Source organism: Agelaius tricolor, unplaced genomic scaffold, assembly GCF_023055355.1.
Source record: "Agelaius tricolor isolate 1412-34295 unplaced genomic scaffold, bAgeTri1.0.p SCAF_12, whole genome shotgun sequence".
Lineage (NCBI taxonomy): Eukaryota > Metazoa > Chordata > Aves > Passeriformes > Icteridae > Agelaius > Agelaius tricolor.
In genome coordinates this window covers 19,033,165-19,049,779 of record NW_027269272.1, presented here as the reverse complement: position 1 = coordinate 19,049,779, position 16,615 = coordinate 19,033,165, and the positions used below count along the sequence as shown (strand labels likewise).

The following is a 16,615-nucleotide window of genomic DNA, read 5'->3' as shown; positions in this document are numbered from 1 at the left end:
TATCAAACCTCTATTCTATGGCTTCAATAAACAGAACCCATTACCTCACGGCAGCTTTTGTTGGCCTGTATACAAGCGAGAACAAAATGGTTATTCAGGAGAACGCTTTCGATTTTTATTGTGTGTAGTATGCACAAAGAGCAGTGTTATTGTATTAAAAAGAACCATCTGTAGCAGAAACAATGGCATCAAATTATCTTTGAATACCCACTGCAAAAATATAAAGCTTTTTTATTATTCTTCTGCTGTACGGTGGGGGACAGAGAAGTGACTTTTTTGTTGTTGTGGGTGCATTCTTATAACACACACACAAAATCAGCCATTGGGATTTTTTTTTAAGCCATAAACGATTTTTTCCCCTCTTGTTCCAGGGACTGCAGTTAAGAGCTAGGGCTAGGACTTGGAGGATGTGTAGGCAAACGGAAAGAGAGCCGGGGGAAGAAAAACCGAAATGGATTCATTCTCTGTCCTGGATGGAGGAGGAGAGGAGAAGAGAAGGGGACGTGCGAGCTTCCTTCAACTGCCTCTGTCCGGTGAAAAGTGCTCAGACCCCCGGGGCTGCGCCGGACCCCGGAGTCCGCGCGGACTTTCGCGCTGAGCTGCCAATCAAACCGCTCGCAGCCACCACCCTGCTCTGGCACCGACATGTAAGTAGCTGCAGCCCAACTTTGACATTCACAGTTTTTCCCCCTCCTCCCCCGTGACCTTTAAAACGATCTGGAAATGTAGCTCCCACCTACGACCCGCCACTCTGAGCTCCACCGCGTTAAGCTCGGGGACTCGCGTACGCGTTTGGGCTCGGCTGAAATTGCGCGGCCGCGCACCGCGAGCGAAGCGCTGGGCAGAGGCGCTCCCGGTCCGCGGGCTGCCTCCGCGCTGTCTGCTCCTCTCCCGCGGAGCTCACGGCCCGCGGGGAGCGCTCGGGCCGCAGCAGAGCCGGGACTCTCCCCCGCGGCCCCGGGGCGTTCCAGCGCTATTTTGGCGCTGGCCCGCGGGGCGAGCCGCGGAGAGGCGCGCAGCCCCGGCCGCGCACCGCACCGGGCGGCAGGCGCGGCGCCCCCGCGCCTCTCCCAGGGCTGCTCCGGGGGTCCGCGGGCCGGGCGGTGCCCCGGGCCGGGCGCTCCGCGGGCGCGGCCGGGGCGGTGCGCGGGGCGCGGAGCGGCCGCCGGGCGGGGGCTCCCGGGCGCGCCGCTCTCTGCCGCCCCCTGTGGGCGCTGCGCTGCGCTGCGCTCCTCCCGCGGCGCTGCGCGGCCGCTCCCGGCCCAATCCCGGCACAGGGGGCCGGCCCCGCGCTGCTCCCGCACGCCCAAAGCGGGGCTACACCGCGGGCGGAGGCGGCGCATCGCCGGCCCGCGCGGGGTCCGCAGCCGGGCAAGCCGATAATAAATCATCAATACCTTTTTAACTGCCCGCCGCTGCCTTCTGATGCACTTGGGGCTGGGAAAGGCCCGAATTTGTCATGTTGGCTCATTATCATAGCATTTAAAGAGAAACTCTTTTTAGTTACAGTTAGCAAAGTTGAGGTTGGATTCCCCCTCTTCGCCCCCCCTCTCTTTTTTTTTTTTTTTTCCCTTGGTAAGAATTTGGTAGATAAAGGTTAATCTTGGGCTGAATGATAGAGCTGTGATTGACAAGAGAAAAGGTGTTGAGGGCAGGTCGAGCTGTCTTATTTACAGCCCACTGCTTGCTATAGAGCCTTTGTTAGGACTGGAAAGCTAATTTAGTGCTGATCAAAAGCACCACAGAGTTAAAGGACTGGTAATGACTGCTAATTTCATTTCAGCCTCATACATCCCCAACTGCTGTAATTAAAGACGTGCTATTTAAATACAGGTGAAGGGGTTTTGTATTAGGGGGAAAGTGGGTAGCCGGTTACAGTTTTATTTATGGTTAATATGGTAAAAGTCCAACATTCGATTTATGAATTTAGCGATTTGCTTTTTCGCACTCTTCTGTGCCCCTGCAGAGCAGGGCTGGACGGCGGGGTCGGCCGTGCAGGGGCAGGGCGAGGACAGCGCGCCGCAAGCGATGGATGCGAGCCCCCAGCTAGCGTGGGGTTATCTTATTTTTAATTATTCCCATCAAACGGCAGTCAGGAAACATCGGGAGCTCAAGGGAGAGGGGAGATGGAGGGGCACGTGTCAGCTTTTAAGTGCCTCTGCGGAAGCTCAGGTCCTCATATTATTATTATTTTTAATTAAATTATTTTAGCACTCCACGGCTGGTTCGCTGTCTCTGAGACGATGTAATTTCACAACCGATACAACAGTTTCTTTCTGGGAAACATCAAAGGATGAAAGCTCTACATTTCCGTAGTTGGTTAAAATTGACCAAAAAAAAAAAAAAAAGAAAAAAAAAAAAAGAAAGAGAAAGAATTTAGCCTTTAATCTCTTTTTATCCACGACGACTAAAGATCTGTACTCGACCCCGCTCGGCTCCGGGCTGCCCGGGCTCCCCCCGCTCCCGCGGCCGCTCCGCGCGGGGGGCGGCGCCCCCTGTCGGCCGCGCCGGGGGTGCCCGTGGGGATCCCGCGGGACGGGCGCGCCCGCGGGGGAGCGGCGGCACCGGCGGCACCGGCACCGGGCGGGCCAGGAGCCAGCGCCTGGAACCGCCTGGGAGTCGCTGCAGGGGTTACAGTGAGCGCGGTGAGGCTGGGACGGGCAAGGTGAGCAGAGAGCCCGGCACAGGAACTACGGGCAGGGAAGCCACCTCCAGCTTGCGCCGCCGTTTGCTCCCCGGAGATATGAACGCGGGCAGAAAAGAAGTGAAGCGCCACCGACTTCTTTCTAGGCAGAGCTTTCCATAAGCCTGGGTCTTCCAGAAACCCTGATAAGTGATGCTCTCCCACAGCTAGGCAGAGCAGGGGAGCTGCTGCGGGACCGCGCCGCCCCGGCGGGCGGCGGGACATCCCCGGCAGACCCACTTCTTTATTGGCAGCCTTAGGCACAAAAAGTCAGGATTAATTTTTCATCGTTCCCAACTTCGGTGTTCCAGTGCTGTCAGCAAATGCCAGCCTTTCAGATGTTCGTGCTTGTGTTTTCCTCCCAACGTGTCTTAAATAAGTCAGTGTTGACAGGTGTTGCTTGTAAGCAGCGTTGAACAGTTCCTTTTCATTAAGGAAACATTTTCTCAAATGGCATATGTTTAAACCCGAAGCAATAAAGTCACCTCAATTCCCCCCCCCCCCCCAAAAAAAAAAAAAAAAAGCAAAATAAACACCTCCTCCTCCTGGAAAAGGAATAAGCGTTATCTTAAGTGAATGCCTGGAGTGCGATTTTATTTTCTCACTGTGGAGACGACAGATTTAAAAGAAACCTGGTGATATAAAACGATTAGCCAAAATATGTGACGTGCTGCATTGCCACCAACTTTTTAGATGAATTCTCCACTTATTTTGTAACATGCACGTAGCTCAGGGTAGTGCATTTAACGGTGGTATTTGCTAGATGCGGTAATACCCAGCACGGTTTATGCGTCTTGCGTGCAAAGAGAAAGACTAATGGAAACCAAATTATTTCTGTTAAATTGGGGTTATTTTGTATCTCCTGTTGACAGCCTGGATGAAAGTCATAACGCCGCAGTTTTTCTATTAAATGAACCCCATGGCTGTTGGTCTCACAATAAACTTTTCACTTTAGAAATTATATTCGGATAGGTTTTTATGAAATATTATTGTTTGTCGCGCTGAGCATACTTTCTCCATTCTTTCAGTTGGATCTCCACTCGAGACTCCCTAATAAGGCAATTCTGTAGTAAGAGCGCCCAAAATAAAGACATGGCATTTTCTATAAATAATAGCAAGAGCCCTGCACAGATTTCCTGCACAACGGAATTCCCAGATTTCCTTCACTGTTTCTTTAGTTAGCATGCGTTCGGTATATATAACTCCGAAATTAAGCAAAAATATACATCTGTATAGATCTGTCAAGCCAGTTATAAACAGAGGCATTATATGTCAATTACCACAGGAAACGGAAAAAATACAGAGCGCTTGTACACACGGTTTAACGTCAGGAGGCACTTTACAAAAATTTAGTGACTCCTGCCGAAAGGTGAATGATTAACCCGGTTCCAGGAGAGGGGTTGTTAGTGCTCCTCTTAGAAACAGCAGTTGTGAGGGGGCTGTAAAGAGGTCGTAAACTCCCCCCTCCCTAGGGCAGGAGTTGGCACATAAAATCAGGGGTCCCGAGTGATCAGTTTAACCAAAATGCGGTTTTCCTGGGCTCGGTTCGTAACTCAGCTGCCGGGTTTTATTCTGCGGACGTTACTCAAGGGAGCAAATGCTGTAAATCTGGGATCGGGTCCCAGGCTTGGCAGACAGCTGGCAGCAAGGGGGGGGTCAGCTCTGTGCTCAGCTGGCAGCAAGGGGGGGTTAGCTCTGTGCTCAGTCTCGTTCATCTCCACTTGGAAGAAAAGTGCATTTTTAGTTTATTTATGTCTTTTGGAAGGAGCCGTTTCTGGATGCCGGCATTTCCTACATCTCTCTGTTGAGCGGTGGAAGGGGAGACTTGAAGAAACAAACCAGAAAAACAGCCTCAAAGGCCAATGTCGCACTTCACCTTTTCTTGCTTCCCCCTGAGCCCGTCCCTGGCACCTGCTGCACCCGCAGCATCGCCCCCTCTGTCCCAGCCCGTGGGCACCCCCTGGGCCTTTCCCCTCACAGCCATCCGCTCCCGCCGGGAAGGCTCCCACAGGGGCAGGCGGGGTGTTGGGAGAAGCCCCGTTGTGCTGCGATTTCCATGGAAAAAGGGCTGTGACACCCCGCCGGCAGCACCCCGCACCCAAACCCGCGCAGTTCTCCCGATCCTTGTGTGCCCGAAGCGCTTCTCCTGCCCCGCCTGTCGCACACACCTGCGGGGCCAGGGCCGCTGGGGATGGCGGGCACTTGAGGCTTCTATTTTAGTTCTCGCTTTATTTCCCCACGGGCTCCCTTCTGCTCCTGGAGGAGCCCCAGGCCCCCTCGCCTCTCTCCGCTGCGCCCGGGCCTCCTCCGGCCAAAGGCTCGTTCAGATCTTCGGATGGAGGACAGTGGATAGACACATGGCAAGTGTTGTTGTTATTATTTATAGCACCATCTCTCCGCTCCGATTAAGCGCCGTCTAAATATGAATTCACTGTATAGACAGCTAGTCTATAATTTGAATTAAAATCCTTCCAACGAGCCCGTCGCTGGAGAATTCTGAAATCACAAGCCTAAGTTGACACAATGAGCCCATGGTGTCAATAAACCATGGGCGAGATGGAGAGATTGTCACTCCAGACCATAACAGTTCTGAAAGTGTCATTACCGTCTGTCCTGTCAATGAGCTCCAAATTAAGGACTATGAGGAACAGCGAGATAAAAGTCACCGTCTTGGCTCCATTATGGGCGATCTTGTCAGTGATCTGAGAATCACTGGAAAGGGCTTTTTTGCTTCTTTTTTTTTTTTTTTTCCCTTTTTTTTTTTTTTTTTTTTTCTTTTTTTTTTTTTTTTAATGTACTTTTCAAACCATGCCTTGGGATGCCAGGGTTTGAGGTGCGCTGAGAGAAGCAACCTTGAAGCACCCCAGGCTGTGCCTCAGGCGTTCCCATTGAAACTGCCACAGCTTCTTTGGGAAACGGCGTGAATTCAATGGAAGAGCCGGAATAATTCCATCAAAACTGTGCTGGGGCCAAAGAGGACTTCATTTGATTTGGGCGACACGTGTGATCCCCATGAACAGACACTTTTTTTGACCATTATTTTCTTAAGTCAACACAAAGATGGTGAAGGGGAAAGAGGGAAATAAAATAGAAGCCTCAACTTTAGGAAAAGACAATACATTTGAGATAGCCCCTTCCAGGCATTAAGACTTTCAGAGAATGTCCCCAGTCTCTCTCCTGCGAGCCTGAGAGAGTTAAGGGGACTTATTCAGGAATTGGAAACCTTCAATTCTGGATTTTTGTGCTTTTGTGGGTTTAAGCAAAGCAGTTAGCGTTCTTCAGGAGGGGTTTTGTGTTTAATATACATGAGTTCATTCAACTACAATGGAAAAAGAAAACTCATTTGTTCTTATAAAACTAGGAAGGAAAGATAACTTTAAATAGACTGCCAAAAAGGATCCCGCTCGAGGGGGTTGCCTTCCTGCTAAAGAGCCAACATTCAACTGTAATTTCACCCCGTTACGTTGTACAGTAATTCCTAAGTTTATCTTCGCCACTGATCTTGGTTTTCTGATTTATTTTAAAGATCACATAAGAAAAAGTACGGGCTTCACTTATATTTTCCTTTGGGAAAGAAATCCCGTGAGTGTGATTTTAGACGCAGAGCAAAAATCGCGGACAGTTTGAGGAAGATGTTGGCTATTTATGAAGAGTCATGGAAGCCTGTTTGGACAATCGGCTTCTCCTTTTATTGAGAAGCCTTTTGAAAGCGACTTCGAGAGGTGGTGTGAGCGATTCGGCTTTTCTGCTGCTTATTGTGTACGTTAAACTCCCCTCAGGATCCGAGTTTTAATTTTTCTTTAAATTTTCCTTCTTGCAGCACTGGAGGGGAAAAAATAACGGAGCTACTTCTTTTTATTTTTTTGTTTCTCCCCACCTTTTTTTTTTTTCTTTTTTTTCCCCCATTTTTTCTTCACCTTTTGGGCTATTTCTTTTTGCCGCCCCAGCCCCGCAGCAGCGGCTCACGCGTGCGGTGGTCGCCGGGAGGGGAGGCGGCCGTGGGGCCGCTCCGGGGGCACAGCGGGACCCGCGGCGCGGGCGGCCCGGGGGGAGCCCCGCAACCCCCGCAGCCCCCGGGCCCCGTTGCCCCTGCAGCCCCCGGTTCCCGCAGCCCCCGGTGCCCCCGGTTCCTGCAGCCCCTCTCGGGCCCGGGCCGTGCGCTGCCCGACCGGCCGCACGTGTGCTCGCCCCGCGCTTCCATTCGGGAAAAGAGGGATGAAAGGAGAGGCCGGGAGCAGCGCGGGGCTCCCTCGGTATTCCCCGGCTTTCAAGGGTCCTTAGAGCCCTTGAATGAAATTATTGGGCGAAATGGGGTCTGGCGGGACCGGCCGCGGCTCGCCCCCTCCTTGGTTTGTACGTGTAATGCCACTTCTGAGAGCGACAATCGGGCTACTTGCTGGACAGGGAGGGACAAAAAGGAGATTAAACCGTTTTAAATAATAATAAAAAACATCCCAAACGCAAGCAGAGTGGATTACACTTGCCGCGGCGCCCCGGCTCCCCCCGGGTTCCCCGAAGAGCCGCCTTCGGGCCTCGCAGGCAGAGCGGCCCCAGCCTCAGCCCAGCTCGGCCCCGCCAAACTTCCCGAGTTCCCGGGAGCCCTCGGAGCGCCCGGAGGGTGCCCCCGGCTCTCCGTGTGAGACCCTTCCTTGGCTGGGGACATCCTGCACCTGCAGCAGCTCGGGACCCTGCCGGGGCTGGGGAAAGCTCCCCCGGCCCATACCCACTCCAAATGTGGCCTTTATTCCAGGGCATTGCAGACAATATCCCCCCAAGTTTTCCTCGGGATACCACTGCAAACCCACCATGTGATGACTGAAATTCCCCAGAGACTGGGTATAGTTAGTTCATTAAAACTTCTCTGACTAACTTGAGCGCTGGGCTGCTACAGCATAAGAGGGGCAAGAGGAAATTTATCTGGACATTTTTGTCTTTGCCTATTTTTTTTTTTTTAACGTAATGAAATTAAAACTTTTGGAGCTCACAGTTGACATTTTGCAGAAAATTGAGTTATCAAGGCAGTAATTATTTCACGGGGAGATAAAACTCTCATAGCCCTAACTGTCAAATAGGGGCCTTTTCAGATTTTAATTACAAAATAAAATTAGTCTGCTCTTCCTCGGAAGGGTTTGTGAGTGGCTAAACAGAGCTTTCCCCAATACTGGTGGTCGTCAAACTCTGCTAATTAGCAATGCTGAGAAATTCCAGTTAACAAGGACATTCTCTAAGTCTCTGCAGGTTCCCTGCCGTTCGCCTTCATTTCCATAAGAAGATTAAGAGTGGAGGGGAACACACTCAAATGCAGATGCAGAAAAGAAGCGTTTTTAACAAGCATCATAATAGTAAGATGCTTGGCTAGTTCTCACCTAATTACTGCAAGTTAAACCTCTATTTGCAGCTAAGGACAAAAAATGGAGCTGCAATCTCCCATCTCCACAAGTCTGCTTAATAGTTTGCTTTAGATTGGTTACTAGTAGGTTCAGGAAAAAAATAATATGAAAATGTGTATATTCTTTCCGATACAGTTAACACGATAGGTTGTATCCATAGGGCTTTTAGAAAAATCGGCGAGCATTAGAACAATAAATACATAAAATCCAAGTAGTTAACATTCATTTTCTTTTTAAGAGACTCATAACCTGGAAATAAGAGTGCGTGTGCCGCAGAGCCCATCACTGAGAACATTTGCAGACTATTTGTTTAATGTAAGCACTTTTCATTTCCATAAATTATACCAAAGGCAACGATTTTTTAAATCCACTCAGATTAAACCGTCCCTCTGCAGGCCTCCCTTCCCTGGCTGTATTCTTAGAGAGCAGTGGTGTTATTGTCATTAATATAGAAAATCAGGGACCATTTCATCTTTCTTTTTTTTTTTTTTTTTTTTTTTTTTTTTTTTTTTTTTTTTTTTTTTTTTTTATTTTGTAGCCAGCTTCCCGGTCTGCCTCTGCTTCCGCCCACCCGTGTGTGTATTCCCAACCAAGCAAACCTCCATACCCAGAGGAAAGGCACAAAATATCCCGAAAGAGCCATCGCCCTCACCTTATTTCCTGTATTGCACTATTATTTATATATGCCAGTTTATTGCATCGATAATTAAAAGTGTTAATTAAAACAGAGCCGTAAATACTCCCGATAGCACAATTGTTAGGCATTTCCCATCCTTTCTTCGTATGATAAATGCAATTAGGAAAGGACCAGGCCCCGAAAGGCTCTCAGTGAGCACAGGGCAGCCCACGATGCCTGGTCCTGCGTGGAGCTCTGGCCCGTGCACCCCACGCACCTCCCGCAGCTACAGCCAGAGCAAAAATAACCCCTTGCCTGCGCACCGCCACCCTCGCTTATCGGTTTAGCACAATGAGCAAGCACCTACACCGCCCACCCACCCTCTTTAAAAAAAAAAAATCAAAATAATTATCCCTAAAATTATTTTTTAATAACTTTATCAACGGGAGACCAAGGGGAGAACAATAAGACAGTTAACAGCCGCCGTGCATTCAGGAGTGTCTGGACAATCCCAATCCGGTTATTCCCCACATCTCATGATTTGCACCTATGTTTCAACGGTTTAACCTATCACTTATCTAGGGGTTATATATACATTTTCGAATTAAACGCATTGGACCCGATTTATTTGCATAATCTACGTGGAGGGAAAAAAGAAAGAGATGCGTCCCGTTTGCCGGCGGGGTTTTTTTTATTATTATTATTCTTTGTTGTTATTATGACTATTATTTTTATTATTATTATTATTCCGCCGGGTTGTCATTTCCCGCTCCCTTCCCCCCGGCCCTCGCGCGGCTCCCGGCGGCGCCTCCCGCCCGGGGCGCGGCCGGGCCGGCAGGGGGCGCCGCAGCGCCGCGGCTGAGGCCGTCGGGGCGCCCCGCGCTGCCCCGGCCCCCGCCCCGCGCCCCGGCCGCGCTCCGGCCCCTGCGGCTCCGCACCCCCACCGGCTCCACGCCGTGAGCGCCATCGCACCGAAAGGCGGAGCAACCCCGCCGAGGCAGGGGAGGCGCGGAGCGGCGCGGGGGAGCGCGGCCAGGGCGGCGAGCGGCTCCCCCCGCTCCCGCTCCGCGTCCTCTCTCCCCTCCTTCCTTTGTCGTCAAGTGCGGTTTAGCAACAAAGATCCCAACAAGAGAGTGGAAGTAAACTTAGCCGGGGCTTTGTGCAGCCCGTGTAGTGACAACAAGGGAAACAAAACTACGTATTTGTAGCGTCCGGCCGTCCCCCCGGCCCCGCGCTGCGCCTACCCGGCGCCGCCCGCGGCCCGCAATGGGCCCGGGGTGACGGTGCCGCCGGGCCCAGCGGCGGATGGACCGCGGCCCGGACCCCTCCCCAGCACCTGCAGAGGGGTCCCGGCCCCGCTTTGTGTTCGGCGGGGATGGCATGTGGGAAACCGGTGTTTGACTGGACATCCCCCTCCTGCGGAGCCGGAGGCCGGGGGAAGGGCTTGGCGCGCTGTGGAGCGGAGCAGGGCCCGGGGGATGGCCGGGAGATGGGCACAGCCTCTGCCCGGGCGGTGCGCTGCGGGCTCGGCAGCAGCAGGGCCCGGCTGGGGGCTCCGCCTCACGGGGACTGCACGGCCTGGACGGGGCGAGCGAGGCACACGCAGGGCCGGGCGGCCCCTCTGTCCCGAGGGGCACCGGCACAGGGCTGGGGGAAGCCGTCCCCGCTCCGCTCCCCCCATGGCTTCTCCTAGCCCCAAGCCAACATCAACTTAAAGGGGAAAAAAAAAAAAAAAAAAAAGAAAAGAAAGAAAAAAAACACCACGTAGCAACAATGCTGTTTACCCACTTCCTCCAAAAGGCGTGTGTGACCTGTTGCTGGAAGGGGAGATACAAAGGCTCCCAGTGGCCGCCCGGGCCGCCCCCGGGCCCGCCTCCCCGCCGAGCCGTCCCGGCGCGCCCAGCCCCCGCCCCGTTTCATGCAAAACCAGGGGAAGAGACTTGTCCTCAGTGGCGGAGCCGCCGAGCGCTGATTGGCCGGAGCGAACGCATTTATTGCCTGACAAGCCCCCATCACATGGATGGTTGTCTATTAACTTGTTCAAAAAAGTATCAGGAGTTGTCAAGGCAGAGAGAGAGAGTGTGTGTGTTTGCAAAAGGGGGTAAAGTAGTTTGCTGGCTCTTTAAGACCGAGGTGGAGAGAGAGAGAGAGAGAGGGAGAGAGAGAGAGAGAGAGAGAGAGAGCGGCAGGCAGAGAAAAAGGAAAAAGGAGGAAGAAGTTTTTTAAAATCAAGACTCCGGCGGTAATAATAGCAGTTATTAGCATTATTAATCCATCAGCGAAGAAGAAGATCCTGATCTTGATCCAAGTGTGGTTTTGGGGAGTCCCCCTCCCCCCTTTCCTACCCCTCCCTAGGAAAAAAAAAAAAAAAGTCCGGCTTGGGACTCCGCTGCGGCTGCTCCTCGTTTCTCTGCTCAAGGCTGGTTCCAGCAAAAGTAGTTTGAATGTACAACATGATGGAAACCGAGCTGAAACCTCCCGCCCCCCAGCAAACTTCGGGGGGAGGCACAGGCAACTCCAACTCGGCCGCCAACAACCAGAAGAACAGCCCGGACCGGGTCAAGCGCCCGATGAACGCGTTCATGGTGTGGTCCCGCGGGCAGCGGCGGAAAATGGCCCAGGAGAACCCGAAGATGCACAACTCCGAGATCAGCAAGCGGCTCGGGGCGGAGTGGAAACTTTTATCCGAGGCGGAAAAGAGACCCTTCATTGATGAAGCCAAGCGGCTCAGAGCTCTGCACATGAAGGAGCACCCGGATTATAAATACCGACCCCGGAGGAAAACCAAGACCCTCATGAAGAAGGATAAGTACACGTTGCCGGGGGGCTTACTGGCACCGGGCACCAATACCATGACGACTGGGGTAGGGGTTGGGGCCACCTTGGGAGCTGGGGTGAACCAGAGGATGGACAGTTACGCGCACATGAACGGCTGGACCAACGGAGGCTATGGGATGATGCAAGAGCAGCTCGGCTACCCGCAGCACCCGGGCTTGAACGCGCACAACGCGGCGCAGATGCAGCCCATGCACCGCTACGACGTGAGCGCCCTGCAGTACAACTCCATGACCAGCTCGCAGACTTACATGAACGGATCGCCTACCTACAGCATGTCCTACTCCCAGCAAGGGACCCCGGGCATGGCCCTGGGCTCCATGGGCTCGGTGGTCAAGACGGAATCCAGCTCCAGTCCCCCCGTAGTCACTTCCTCGTCTCATTCAAGGGCTCCTTGCCAAGCTGGGGACCTTCGGGACATGATCAGCATGTATCTACCAGGTGCTGAAGTACCAGAACCAGCTGCCCCAAGCAGACTTCATATGTCCCAACACTACCAGAGTGCACCTGTTCCTGGCACAGCCATTAATGGCACACTCCCTCTATCACATATGTAAGACAAAGGGGCCGGGGGGGTGGGAGGGGAGGGAAAGGAAAACTAAACAAAACAAACAACAAAAAAACTTTTATTAGAAATTCTGGACTTTTTTTTTTTTTTTGGACTATTTTTGTACAGAGAAAACTCCGGAAGGGGGGTGGGGGTGGGGTTTGGGGTGGGGGGGGTCAGAAATTAAACCGACAAGGAACTTGTATAGATCTCGGAGGGAAAGCAACTACACAAAACTTTTAAAAAGTTCTAGTTAAAACGGTAGGAACTTTGCAGAAAGTTTGCAAAAGTCTTTACCAATAATATTTAGAGCTAGACTCAAAGAGCGAAGAGGAAAATGTTTTAATATTTGCAGGCAACTTTTGTACAGTATTTATCAAAAGACACATGGCAATCAGAATGTCCATTGGCAATATAGAGAGAAGAAAAAAAAGCAAGCTCGCGAATTTGCCAATTATTTTTAAAAATTAGAGTCTTCTTGGACCATTGTTGTTGTGGCAGCTGAATTTATAGCTGCGAGAGGAGAGGAAATTATTTTACGGCATTTGGACATTTAAATTGTTTTAGAAATTGTACAAAAGATAAAAAAAGGTAGGATGAGTACTTGCGAACCATGGGCTTGGTTTGCTGGATAAGGGCAAACGTTTAGATTGTACTAAATTTTTTCTTTTTTTTTTTTTTTTTCTACTTCTTGTTAAAAAGCAAAAATTGCCATGCAGGTTCACACGCCGTTTGTTAATTTATAATAACTTTTTGTTTCCAGACTTCATCCTGTTCAAAGGAAAAAAAAAAAAAAAAAAAAGGAAAATTACCAACCTGAAATTACTGTGTTTGAAATATTTTCTTATGGTTTGTAATATTTCTGTAAATTTATTGTGATGATATTTTAAGTTCTTTTTTTTTCTCCTCATTTTCCGTAGTTGTATTTTAAAAATTCGGCTCTGTATTATTTGAAATCAGTCTGCCGACAGTCCATGTATATATTTGAACTAATACCATCCTTATAACAGGTACATATTCAAGTTAAGTTTTTACTCCATTATGCACAGTTTGAGATAAATAAATTTTTGACATATGGACACTGAAGTTCCGCTTGAGTCTTGGATTTATTTTTGTAACGCAAGATGTTTTTTGAATAATTCATGCAGTAGAAGGTATCATCGTAGCCAACCGAATACGATAAATAATGCAGCAATATATAACTATATATATATAATAACGCATGAATATTTTTATAGGTATGTATGTAGAGAGAAAAAGTACGATAGCTTTAATGGAATAACTGCCTGTGCCTCCTTCGGGGGGACGGGAACGCGGGCTGAGAGGCGGCTTCCCAGTTCCCCCCCTTGCCTCCCGAGGACGCGGGGTGCTCCGGGCTCCGGGGGTTCTGTCGCCGCTGCCTTTGGCCACTTGTTGCCCCCGGAGGGGCCGAGCTGGGGCTGGCGGGGCCGGCGGCAGCGGCGGGCGGGCCCCGGGCACTGCCGCGGCCTCCCGGCTCCCAGCGGCGGATAACGCGCTCCTCTCTGTGCCCTTTCCCAGCCGAGCCTCCTTCCGCCGGGCAGGCAGGACGGGAGCCGGCTTCCCGCGGCCGAGAACCCGAGCGCGCCCGGCCTGGCCGGGCTCAGCCCTCCCCGCTCCCTTTGTCCGCCGCTTCCCAAACTTTCCTCTCCTGGCTCCTGGGCCGCGCAGGAGGAGGTGAGAGGTGGGGGCGGGCGTAGGGTTGGCCGGGCAGAGGTAAGAAACAACAAAAAAACCGAACAAACAAACAAAAAACAGTCGAATGCCAGAGACTTTCACGTTTTATCACAGCTCTTTCTTGAATCCTATTTCTTAAATTGCCAGCGCGGTGTAGCCCCGTTTCGGACCCTCTCTGCAGCCGGTCACAGCCCCAAAGAGAAGCGGTGGCGCCCGCCATATAGAAGGAGAGATCCACCGTCCGTGCCAGGTAGAGTTTTACTTTGTACCGTCGTACCCGCAGTTGCCGAGGATGGGGCTCCGCGCCGCTCCGCGCTGGCGGCCCCGGCCGGCGCCAGGCCCCGCGGCCCGGGCAGGGCAGGGGCGATGGGCAGCGCGGCTGGGCAGCCCCTGCGGCAGCCCCAGCGGGTGTTTGGGCCTGCTTCCCTTCGGGGAAACGCGCGAGAGGGAGATGCAAATAATAATAATAATAATAATAATAATAATAATAATAATAATAATAATAATAAAGGAAAAGGTACGAATTTGGGGATTTGAAGAACTGTGATTGCAAACTGGTCGTGTGTTCTGCTAATGGCATGTGGTACGTGGCAAGGAAAGCATGTGATGTTTGGCTTAGGCAAGGCACGAAGTGGGCACTCCGGCACGGGGCAAGCGTTGCTAAGCTTTTCTCTCCGATATTTCTTGTCAGCCACTGGATTTCGCTTTAGGTCGGGGGGAAGAAGGCTGGGTGAAATGCACACACGCGCACACACACACGCACACACACACTCACGCACACACACACACACACAAAATTACCTGGCTGGTTGTGGCTTTTATTTGGTATTGCAATTTCCTAGGCTGAGTTCTGGCCTCCATCCTTGAAGCCTGGTGTCCAGATGAAAACTAGCATTGCCAGACTAGGAGACGTGGAGATTTGCTCACTGCCTGGTTTTGTAGTTTAGCTCCCTTTGTCTCTTTTATTTCTGCACCGTCGCGGTACTTGGGCCGGACAAAAAATTTTGCAGATTCTCAACCTTTTCTGTGTCTTTTACGCTAATGCAACGAGTAAAACATTCTTTTTCAGAGCTGTGAGCGTTTGCAATGCATTTGGGGATTATTCACGTGGTAACGAGCCCACATCCCCGCTCCCGCTTGCCTCGCTGAGAAAAGAGAACCAGGAATAAAAGCCCAATCGATATCACGATTCCATTTTTAAAAGCGAATCTTAGCCAATTAACAGCAATAAAACCTGGCCCCTTTTTGAAGTGCTAACTAAAATATTCGAGGGGGGTATTTGGAAATGTTGGTCCTTTTACAATTCGCATAGAGAAGGCGAGCTAATACCCCTAAACAAAAGGCACTAAGCCACATATTCAGGCTTAGTGAATTCAGCAACTTTTTATAAGGGCAATTTGTTTAAGCTTAGATTTCGGAGTACGATTTGGAATATATGTGGTTGAAACCTGATATCCCTTGGACAGATTCCTTACATCCATCCATCCATCCATCCATCCATCCATCCATCCATCCATCCATCCATCCATTTATCCGTTTAGGGAGGATAACCCAAAGCATTTTACATGTACAGCTGAACAGTTTTATTTTTAAAGTGCTACTTGGAGGAACGCCATTGTCCACTGCTCATTTTAAATTCAACACATTCAATAACGCCATTTACACCTAAGCCATTATCCTGGGCTTTCGTTTATGGCAGCTGAAATGTGTAGCAGAGCTCGTGGGTATGTTTTTATTTTGGTTATTGAAGACCTTTGGGGCTCTCTGTGCTTTCTCTCTCGTGAATTGTTGTGTATTTTATCGCCAGAGTGATGCTCGGCCCAAGAGCACCAGTGTAATGTTTCCCTAACCTTCTACACAGCCGAAGTGAACCTAAGGATAAGATTATAGTTTCCCCTGTGATTTTTTTACGGCTTTTTAAGTACTGGGGTGTTAAAATATTTTGCGGAACTGGAGAGGTAGATTAGCAGGGTTTCTTGCCAAAGCTGGGAAGCTGGTATTACAGACTGTCCCAGGGGGAAATCGCTCACATTAACCACTAAATGAATATTTGACAAGGGCTCATTCGGGGGTATTATTACTACAAACGGGTCCCTACTGGACTTTCCAAGGGTCAAAGAGCAATGGTTCAATTAATTATTTAGACTGTTAGTAGATTTGGTTGTAATAGCTGTACTTATTTCTGCAACCGACAGCTTCTTGCAGTGGGGGATCTGGGGAGAGGCTCTGCCTCGCAGCACCGGCTCCAGCCCGTGGCTCTCGCTTGCCGACAGGCATTTCTTGGCCAAAACCACGTTTTGATTCCTTGAGATGCCCACTGGTGCCGGGTGGGACATCAGGGGTGACGGTGATCCCCACAGCAGAGTGTTTTCTCTCAATATTTATTCCTCCTCGTCCCCAACGGGCAGCAGAGCTGGATATCTGCCTCCGAATAGGAGGTAGATAGCCCAGCAATTTAAGTAGTATATAATGTAAGTCCCACTGAAAGAAAGAGGCCCATTACTGATAGGTGTGATTAGATACACTTCAGTCATTTAAATCCTGATCTAACTCAAATACTAAAATGTAAAACCTGCTTCGGTGGTTGTGAGATTTCCGAGGATATATGCAAAATGCTGACATTCTGATGGCAGAAGAGCTTCGTCTTTGCTTTTTTTTTAACGCCAGTCAGCCTCGCCTGACACTGTCGTTTCAACATTTTTCTTGGTGAGGAGGGGAGAGAGAAGGGAGGATTATTTTGTTTAATTTCTACAACAAACATGTCCATAGTAGTAGATACTAAAAAAAAAAAAAAAAGGCAAAAAACCCCAAAATAACGTTGGGAGTGTGCGATTAGGTGACAATAATGT

General features: G+C 50.5%; 2 protein-coding genes across 13 annotated transcripts in view; both read left to right on the top strand.

Moving 5' to 3' along the window:
• Positions 1–16,615, top strand: part of LOC139595077 (uncharacterized) — a 261,592-nt gene that overhangs the window by 213,734 nt on the left and 31,243 nt on the right. For 11 of the 12 annotated variants that reach the window (XR_011680845.1, XR_011680851.1, XR_011680852.1 and 8 more), the window contains one exon: positions 372–647. Coding sequence is in view for 2 of the 12 variants with exons in the window: in XM_071437985.1 (XP_071294086.1) it covers positions 372–647 (276 nt within the window). In the remaining 10 variants the exon portion in view is untranslated. Of the gene's footprint in view, positions 1–371; positions 648–13,913; positions 14,017–16,615 lie in introns of all 12 variants that reach the window. The other variant, XM_071437984.1, reaches the window with a different exon arrangement.
• Positions 10,539–13,157, top strand: SOX2 (SRY-box transcription factor 2). The gene has a single exon (XM_071437983.1). It carries the CDS (start codon positions 11,134–11,136, stop codon positions 12,079–12,081), a length of 948 nt encoding a protein of 315 aa, XP_071294084.1. The 5' UTR covers positions 10,539–11,133; the 3' UTR covers positions 12,082–13,157.